The 10445-nt window shown below is 27.1% G+C and overlaps 1 protein-coding gene across 1 annotated transcript; it reads right to left on the minus strand.

The window, feature by feature from the left end:
• Nucleotides 1-288: 288 nt before the first annotated feature.
• LOC115034778 lies at nt 289-2363 on the minus strand. The gene is made up of 2 exons (XM_029492223.1): nt 2072-2363; nt 289-1776 (listed from the first exon to the last, which is right to left on the minus strand). The coding sequence occupies exons 1-2, from the start codon at nt 2151-2153 to the stop codon at nt 359-361; spliced, it is 1500 nt and encodes a 499-aa protein (XP_029348083.1). The 5' UTR covers nt 2154-2363; the 3' UTR covers nt 289-358.
• Nucleotides 2364-10445: the final 8082 nt, after the last annotated feature.

Genomic DNA, 10445 nt, shown 5'->3' on the forward strand with positions numbered 1-10445 from the left:
TAACTAATAATTTATCTAGATAAAGATAAAGATAACTGTTATAATTTTTATCTAGATACAGATAAAGATAATTATACTAAATTTTATCTAGATAAATATGAGATAATTTTTTTAAATATTCAGCATATCTACTACAGTCTACAGGTAAAAAAAAATACATAGTTAAAAAAAATTTTAAATGAATGTACTTTATTAAATTATTGTCTTTTTTTTTTTAACAAATTTCAAACATTTTAAAAATAAATATAAAATATAAAAAGTTTATAAAAGTAACAAGTAATTCTCTTACTGAATAAAACAAAAAAACTGACATTTGAAATAAATAAAATAAATTATGTTAAAATAAACAATACATTATTTAAACCATATTTGATCTACAACATAATATCATGTCAAACACTTTATCACCTAATCTATTACGCCTAGGTGTTAGGACTTGAATTGCCTTACTAAACAATCTCTCGACTGGTGCTGAGGATGGAATCGTGGTATTGTATTTTAGGAATACCTCTTTAATGATAGGGTATTCATTTAAAACGTCTAAATCTTTTTTATTTGAACTTAGGTAAGATATAGCCTGTAAATTTGCATAATTCAATCGCTTTGCTTCTGAAGCAGTTGTATAATCATCAATTTTCTTTTCGGTACAGATATTCCCATAAAACTCATTGTCACTACTGTCAGAATCTATTTCTACAACAACAGACTTCATAAATTGTTCAGAAGTGGCAGCTACAACACTACACTCATTTAAAAATAGTGTTTTACAAATATTCATAAACCTAACTGGTACCCAACTGAGTTTAAATTTAGGATGACTTATGGAAGAAATAATGAAACTTTTACTTTCCGGACTATTTAAATCAAATAAATAACTAAATCTAGTTTCTATGGCTTTTATAATTGTAAGACTTAATGGCTTACAATATTTCTGATTTGGAAATGCTATTAATAATCTTCTTAGTACTAAAATAGTTGGTGCTACATAGCCCAAAAAACTCCTATTTTCCCCTGGTAACTTGTCCAACGATATAGCTAAGGGTTCCATGGTTTTGCAATGTTCTTCTAAAAATACCCATTCATTTAATTTTAATTTAGTCAAATGTAAATCATCAATTAACTTAATAATTTGAGATTTGTGTTTTAAGATTTTCAGTGATGCATCATATAAAGAATTCCAGCGCGTTACAACTGGTACCGGAAATTTACAACCACACATTTCAAATACTTTATCTGATGCAACAGTACTTCTACTGATTAAATTCCAAAAACTATACAATTTTTTAAAAGTTGATTCAGAAAGTTGTAAATAGTTAGTATCTGTGATTTTAGCAATGTCTGTGGTTGCAATCAAATTTAATGTGTGTGCACAACATTTTAAATGTTGTGGTAAATAAAAAGAATGATCTGTATCATGTAAATCAAGTTGCTCTTGCTCCAAACTAATAAAAAGTTTCTCTACATCCATTATTTCCATACTATCTATTTCTAAATCAGAATTATCAGAATCTGAACTATTTTCATTTAAGTCACCAACTTCTGAAGTTGACTGAACTGATGAGCCTATTGAAAATGTTCTAAAACTCTTTCCAAAGTTACTTGCGTTGTCAGTCACTGTGTGAGTAATTTTCGAATAATGGATTCCAAAATTTTGTGTTATTTCTGTCATGACTTCAGCTATATTTAAGTAGTTGTGACTTCCTTTGATTCTTTTACAGCCTAAGACATACGATTTACGTTGATATGTCTCAGAATCAATCAAATGACAAGTCATTCCTAAAAATAACAACATTAATTAATTAATTTCTATCTAAATTAATAAGTTTAAATTATAATCTAAAATATAATTGTTAAAAACTAACAGATAAGTGATAACACGATATTTCATGAAAAATAACTGATTGTAAATCACAATTATTTAAAAAATATAGTAGGTTTAATAAATTGTTATGGGCTATTTTACTCTCAGATTACTTAAAAACATAGAAACATATTTTTCCAAGGAAATTTCAAGTTTGTTAACTAAAGGTTAGACTTCATATTGCAAAACTTAAATAAATATCATACATACCCATGTAACTTTTATTATTCCCACTCCAAATATCAGCTGTTGTGCAGATATAATTTTGTTTATCAATCAAATCAGTTAGCATTAATACATAGGCATTGTAATTTGATGTCAACTGTTTTTACATTTGTTTTCTATTTGGCAGAATTGTTTCATCATTTGATTGTGTTAGTCCCAGAATCAATTTGCGAAAAGTTGGTTTTTCGCAAGTTACAATTGGACGCATCTCACTTACAATATATTCAAAAACCAAATCATTAACCTGTTAATAAAAAATTTACAATGTAAATCAAGTTAATTGAAAAATGAAATTAAAAAAATATTATTATTTAATTAAACTGTAAACATTAATACAATTTAATGGGTACATAATATTAAAATAAAATATAATGTTAAGTATTCAGTAACTTGTATAATAAAAGTATTGTTATATATAGTATAGTACTCATGGATTAATTACTTTTATAGTTTTATAGACCAATATGCTATGGTCTAGCAATGTTTTGTGTACTACTTAACGATAAATATGACTTATGAGTATAGTATGGAATCTACCAACCCCACATTTTTTTGGGAGATAGCCTTGACATACTTAAACTTAGATGATTAGTATAACATTGTTTACAATAAATTGCAGTTCCTAAATTATAATTCTTATAACTTATAAGTTATAAGTATTAGCATCGAGTACAGCTGTAGGTACTCAATGTTATTTTATTAATTGTGTGCCTACTAATATAATGTATTAATGTATGATGTTTAATGTTTATTTTAAAATGGAAGGGCCAATGATGCATAATATCTATATAAAATATAGACTCCTACGTTATAAAATAAAAATTGATAGATTGAAGGAAAGTAGTGTAGCTCCCCACTTTTTTGAGATACGTTAATAAAGGGGTAGGTACTATTTTTTTTTACTTTAACACTAAAAAAAATATGGTTCAAAATACAAAAAAATAATTATTAAAAAATACAAATTATGTAGATATAGTTAAATTTTAGGTTAACTTATACAAATTAATAATAGGAACTTTTAAAAAAAAAAAATCTCAAGGTTGAAAGGATTGCTAGTTGCCTGCCTATCAGTCCTGTAAAGTATTTGAGTAAAAGTATTGAATAACTTTTTAAATACTTTCAACATGAAGTATTTTGAATGGTATTTTAAATAAGTACTTTTTTTTGTATTAAATACTTGTTTGTATTGAATACTTTGAATTTTTATTCGAAATATTGGGTTGGAAAAATATTATTGTCAACTACAATAATAAAATAATAGTTTTGTTTAATATTCTGTATTTCTGTGTTAGCCAAAGCATGAAGGTTTTTAATAAATAATAATGTAATGTAATGAATAAATACACATAAATAATAAATAAAATAAAAATTATTATAAACCTACTATGTATCTATAGACTATATTACGATAATTAAAAACCAAAAGTATTTGAAAAGTATTCCAAATACTTTTTTAAAGTATTTGAGTAGTATTTGAAATACTATACAATTAAAGTATTTGAGTAGTATCTTAAATACTTAAAAAAAAAAATGTATTTGAGTATTTACTCAAATACTTTTTAAAAGTATTCTTTACAGGTCTGCTGCCTATCTAATACAGTTAATTTTTTTAGGTAGGTAACTTAATTAATATTATATATTTACCTTTTGCTTTGAAATTGTCTTTGAATTATTATTCAATAATGTAGTTTGCTTGGTATTGGTGTATTTATCTTTATCTATAAGATTATTTTTCCTGGATTCTTCAACTTTAGACATTATTGAAGCATGTTTATACTAAAATAGGTACAAAATATTAATATTGTAGTAAATGCGACTTGTAAATTGTAATTAGAATTTAAAAATAAATAGCTGGTCCTAAAATTTTAAATTATACATACCTTATAATGACTAAGGAAATTACCACTTGAATTAATACTCCCATTTACAACTTTGGAGCAATTTTGGCACAATGCAGATAATTTATTTCCTTCTAAGGAAATTATTTTATAAAATCCATCAAATAAATATTTCAGTTTAGAAGTATTTATCAGGTGATTGGTTGATTCAGTTGTTTGAGTACTTGAATCATCTTTTTTTAGGATTTTGGACGGGCCAGCATTTAAAACTTGGACAAACCGTTTCATGATTAAAATAATTAAATGAACAAAATAAAAATAAAAATCGTAACTGTATGCAGTTCTACAATAAATCTCACCGACGACACACAGGTCACAACTCACACGATACACACGGAGAAGTGAGAAAAATAGTCAATAACAGTCACAAAATATATAATTGTCAATTATAACTGTATACTGTTTATTTTATTGCGCCTACAGCAGAGGACAGAGGTCGTACAGATCGGTTAAGCGATAACTGAAATACCGGGAATTATAATAGGGTTTTATAAATATTAAATTGTTATAAATTACAATTATTATAATATAATGATATTATATTATTATGCTTGTGAGTCCAATATCCATGAATGTTGGTTTATTTTTGTCAGTTTAAAACAATAATTATTTTTCATACTTTGTACACAATTCTACGAAACGGGTATCAGCTAATGAGACCCTCATCATTCGGTGGTGGCCGGCGGGTAGCAGGGATAAATGTTTTTGCTTTTGCTATTATTAGTCGTTCTTACAATCTTATCTACTACATGCCCATTACATATTTCTATTTTTGGGTTTTCTCATTGTTTACGATGTAAAACTCCAGACTAACAATGAATATTAATAAATATTAAAATCATGGTATTATAATACATATTACTAAACGTGTTTTCTATGTAATGGATGAAAAATATAAAAATGTAAAAATAAAAAATATTTTAAATTTTCAAATTTTTTTTTAGTGCATTTAAATAAATTATCTAGATAAGTACTCATAGATAACTAGAATTTTATCTAGATGAAGATAAAGATAACTGAGTAGAAATTTATCTAGATAAGATAAAAGATAAATAATTTTTATCTAGATAACTTATCTAGATAAATTTATCTAGATATTTCCCAACACTGAATATAGGTGAGAGCGCCTTTCTTAGCTTGGAAAGATTAGTTAGGTTTTTTATGTAAATTGGTGGAGAGCTGTTTGATATCATGTGAATAGTCGCTGAAGTACTCGTATCCAAACCTTGATGTAATGGCCGTTCCGTGACAGGGGGAGGACTGAAGACTTCAGGAAGATGTTCCACAGAGAGGGAAGCATATCTGTTGGGCGTAATAAATACTTTTCCGTTTGTTTTGTCATGCTTCGTAGGCGACGAAGCTGAAGATAACTGACGTTTGGACGCGTTATTATGAGACATGTTTGGGTTTTATTTAATATGCGACATAACGATAAAATAACACTCGTGACGACGAAAAGATGCGATAACGCAGGTAAGCGAGTACCACACGTGTGCACACTATGATGGTTATCGCGGAACTGAACATATGACTTTAAAAAGTATACATTTTTAGTTATATATTATGATATTATAGGTGTATTATAATATTATAATATATAGTAATTCTACTTAATTCTAAAGTATTATAATATATTGAGTCAGTGTACTTAATTCTAAAATATTATATATTGAGTCATTGTACTTAATTCTAAAATATTAAAAAACTTATAAAAATAACTCTATTATAATATGTGTCCATAGCAAATGGTATTTAATTGTATTTATAAATTTAAAATGCATTATAGAAAACAATAAATTAAAAAAAAAAAAAAATAATGAAGTAACGTGTGTACATTACACTAGTGACACAGATCGAGTATATATACTTATATGAAACCAGTTCACAAGGTATTCTGTCTTAAAATTAGTGAAAGTGGTCCATTTAATTTTTAGTACAAAGTTTTTTATTAATTACTATATTATCATACAAATTATGTTAAGAGGGCGTGATACCCGCAATCCGCTTGGTGTTGTTTCAGTCTTACAAGTGCGTTACATAGCAAATTATAAGCTCAGCAGAACACGTGTAGGCCCGTTAGTTTAAAAGTTAGACCGAATAATTTCTAAAGGTAAGATTATTATATAGACAACCTCATGGGCTTTTAATTATATTTTTATTTTAACATGAGTATTTTAAAAATTTAAATTGTTTGAACATCTTAAAATACACATAGTTTAATTCAAACTTAAAATATATTAAAAATCCCATGAGGTTGCCTGAATAATATTTTTACCTTTACATTTTATAAGATGTTAATTCGTTTTAGTTTTCAAACTACTAAAATTTGCTGTTATGCTCCTGTAAGACGGAGACAACGCCATGCGGGTATCACGTCCTCTTAAGAGAATGTCAGCGTACTAATGGTTTTCATTCTCATACCAACGCCCAACATAGGAAATTTATTTTCAGCAGAACCAATCTTATTACCTTAGATTTAGTATTGACCCATAAGTAGAGCAGAGGACATATCGGTGTGGAAAAAATGTACTTAAGTTAAATATATCTCAAAAAGTATAAAAAAAAAAAACACTCAGAATATGCATTTATATGCAAAATAAAATTTCAAAATTAGCTTTGTGAAAGCATGAAACGTATTTGTTTCGTACTCTATTTTTTGTGACCGTGCAAAACAAATATGCAAATTCTACAAGTCCTCTGTCCTTCCTAAGTATAACAAATATTAATTGTACAATTTCGTTTTTACAATATTTCAATTGCATGCTAGTTATGAGTATGTTCAATATTTAAATCCGTTAATGCCTAATGTATTTAAAAAAATATATTTTCAAACACTAATAATGTTCATAACATTGTATTAGTTCTATATTAATACGTAATAATAATAATAATAATAATAATAAATAATACATAAATATTAAAGTTCACAACGCAAGGTAGGTTGTTTTCCGTTGATCTTTTGTTATGACTTAATATTATATTTTCAGTTTGTTATTATTTAAAATGTATTAATTTATGTTTATAATTCTTTCATAGTTATTCTACATGTAAATTTATATTTTGTTAACATTTTAGTATTCTAAATTGAATGCCAGTTTCAATTTCAACAAACATAGTGCAACAAATGCACCAATAAGATTAATTTGAAGAAATCTCTATTGATGTGTATTGTCTTATGTGTGTTTTGAGGTTTTCCACATTTCCCAATTGAGATGCTCAGTTTTTTCTAAAAATAAAATAACACATTTTCAATCTAGGTATATATTATATTTATCACATTTTTATGTATTCCATATCAAACCCTCACAGTACACATAATAATATATCCACGATTAAACTATTTTTACATATTTGTATTAATTTATCAGTAACTACATTTTATTGTTGAAAGTCCAGTAGGTTGGTTGCTTCTTGTTAATGTATTGTGTATAATAATTTAAATTTGAACATACTCTACTTCGGGCCGTTCTTACAATGTCCGGTTAAAGTTAATAAAATCTGTTATCAGTCGGTCAGCATTAACCGACACTTAACTGGTCATTAACGGCCCTTAGTCGTATGGTACAGGTATACATTGGGTATATAAATGAAAGCGAAACGAAATATTTGCATTACATAAAATTAGTTTTATGAGATTTGATAAAGGCAATTTAAATGAAAGATTTGCTACAAATTTCAATTTTAAAATTAAATATTTCTAAAAATACTTATCGACTAGTATCGGCCGCCCCTTGTTGTTTAGGAATTATTGAATTGGTTATGTAACATCATATAGCTGCTCAAACAATATTTGTGACTTCGTTCTGGTATTTATTTCTGTAATTTCATAACAATGTAAGATATTTTATTTAGATAAGTTGATACAAAATATTTTTTTTTTTATTAGTTATCCCGCGGCAACTTAGGCCATTGGGAGGGGGGTGGTACTGTAGGTTTTTTTTTTTTAGAACGGTAGGTTTTGTTACACGTGGATGTATTTTTTTTGGCAGAATTTTGAATGGGGCACCCGTAGGTTTCTGAAACCGCGACCGGCAGCACCGCAGCCGACGCGCGTTAGACCGCTCGGCCACCTCGTCCCCCCTATATACAAAATATTATTTTATACAAAAAACAAATCTTTACATGGGCAGTGTTTCTCAATGGAATAAAGCAAATTTAGTATAGTCATTGTAAAAAGCTATTTTATGTAATATTTGTACTAATAAATTGTTTTTCATTATATACCTATTAAAGTAAGTACCTACCTATTACATGAGTGGTTTAACCAGTGTTTTAATTTAGGTTTGAAGTTAATTGAATTTCCCGCCCTCCAAAAAAATTTACATTTACATTCACTATTGAAATTGAATAAAAAATATATGAATGTAACTTTTTTTTTCATTTAGTTAGTTAAGACAAAATGTGTTATAAAAATGATTTAAATTAACGATCTCACTAATAAAATATAATGTTGAATTACCACAAACTTAAATTATATACTTTGGTTCAATAGCAACGACCTTCAGGCACGCACGAAGATAAGTAGCAGTGCAAAATACTTTTAGTGACAATATTTGCCCCCCTCCCCCACACCCCACATTCCCTAACACTAATGTAATGATAAATTTGTGATGAATTTTTAAAAATATAAGGGTTTATAATTATTATGGATTACCTAAGAATTCAATACTTGCCTACTTGGTTAATATAAATTGGTTATTACTAAAATAATTAATTCATTGTAAAAATATACCATTTAATGAATTTGCAATAATTTTATTGATACCGATATTAGTTTCATATTTTATATTAAATACGAGTAGACCTTTTGAGTTACAGAAAATGTATTTTTATTTTATGTAATGCATAGCTTATTTAACTAGTTCACTACTAGTTTATTTTTATTTTAATTGCAATTTTCGGCATTAAATATAATTGTTTTACAATGCAATTAAAATATGAATATAATTGTATAACAATACAATAAACAATACATAGGTATATAAATTACAAGTGTATAATAATATTTTATTTTTATACAGTGTACACTAATATATTATTATACTGAGTTGATCAAACATAGTTTTCCATAATAATGTACCACAGTTGAGGCCTTTTAACTAGTTCCGTCAATTTTAGCTCAAAAAACCTTAAGTTTTAACAAAATTAAAATTAGTTTACGTTGGTTTTTATTCTGAAAAACCCGAACTCGCCAGAAAATTGTCTATACATTATACAGAACACTTTGAAAAAATTAAAACTTATATATTGTAAACTGTAATTGATTAAAAGTTGCCTAAATGTTGCCCCTCAAATAATAGCCGTAGCGAGGCCAGTTAGCAAATTTAATTATAATATCAAAATAAATTTATTAATGGTATAGACCTTACACTCAGAGTGTAATGTCTATGATTAATTAATAGACGCTTGGTATAACCTACTGTTCTTTCATCACTGTACGCTACGTACTCATGTGATCTGTGAATCATTCCAGCCTAATCTATTAAATATTAAAATATTAAGAATTAATATCATCATTAATATTTTTATCTACATTTACATAATAACGATTACATTTGTCTAATATTTCCTTTTTTACCAGTAACCACGCTATTTAAATCATTGTTATACATGGGAATTAAAGGCTAAATATAGCCTTGTTTATTAAAATCCATTTATTTTTACAATTATCAACCAAATTGAATTTTTTTGCTTTATTTATTAATGTAGTAACTGCAGTGTTGGTTAAAATGAAGTTTTTTTTATGTTATAAGCATGATCTTTATGTTTTTTTTTAATGTTTTAATGTCTTGTTGTATTGTTTATTATTAATTTAACTAAAGCTTATGTTTTTACTTTTTACCTACAGTATTGATTATTACTTATTAGTTTAATAGTTTAAGTAGGATAAAAAAGTATGTTCAGACCGCTGACCCTCCTGACCCTTCAGACCCTCAGACCCTCCTGACCCTTCAGACCCTCCTGACCCTCAGACCCACACCCGCCGATCGCGTACGTACGCGGCATATATTTTATCTGTTATCATTTGTTATCATATATTTTTACTATATTTTATCAGTTATCATTTGTTATCATATATTTTTACCGCACCCGCCGATCGCGTACGTACGCGGCATATATTTTATCTGTTATCATTTGTTATCATATATTTTTACTATATTTTATCAGTTATCATTTGTTATCATATATTTTTACCGCACCCACCGATCGCGTACGTACGCGGTATATATTTTATCAGTTATCATTTGTTATCATATATTTTTACCACGCCGCTCGATCATGGACTTAATCAACATCGTTCACGTTATCAACATATATTTTTATCACACACATTGAAATTATATATTATTGTAATCATATATTTTTACACCAAATATTTTATTATTGTTATCACATTACTACCGGCATAATATATTTTATCAGTTATCATTTGTTATCAACATATATTTTGACGGCTCGTG

Source organism: Acyrthosiphon pisum, chromosome X, assembly GCF_005508785.2.
Source record: "Acyrthosiphon pisum isolate AL4f chromosome X, pea_aphid_22Mar2018_4r6ur, whole genome shotgun sequence".
NCBI classification, from domain to species: domain Eukaryota; kingdom Metazoa; phylum Arthropoda; class Insecta; order Hemiptera; family Aphididae; genus Acyrthosiphon; species Acyrthosiphon pisum.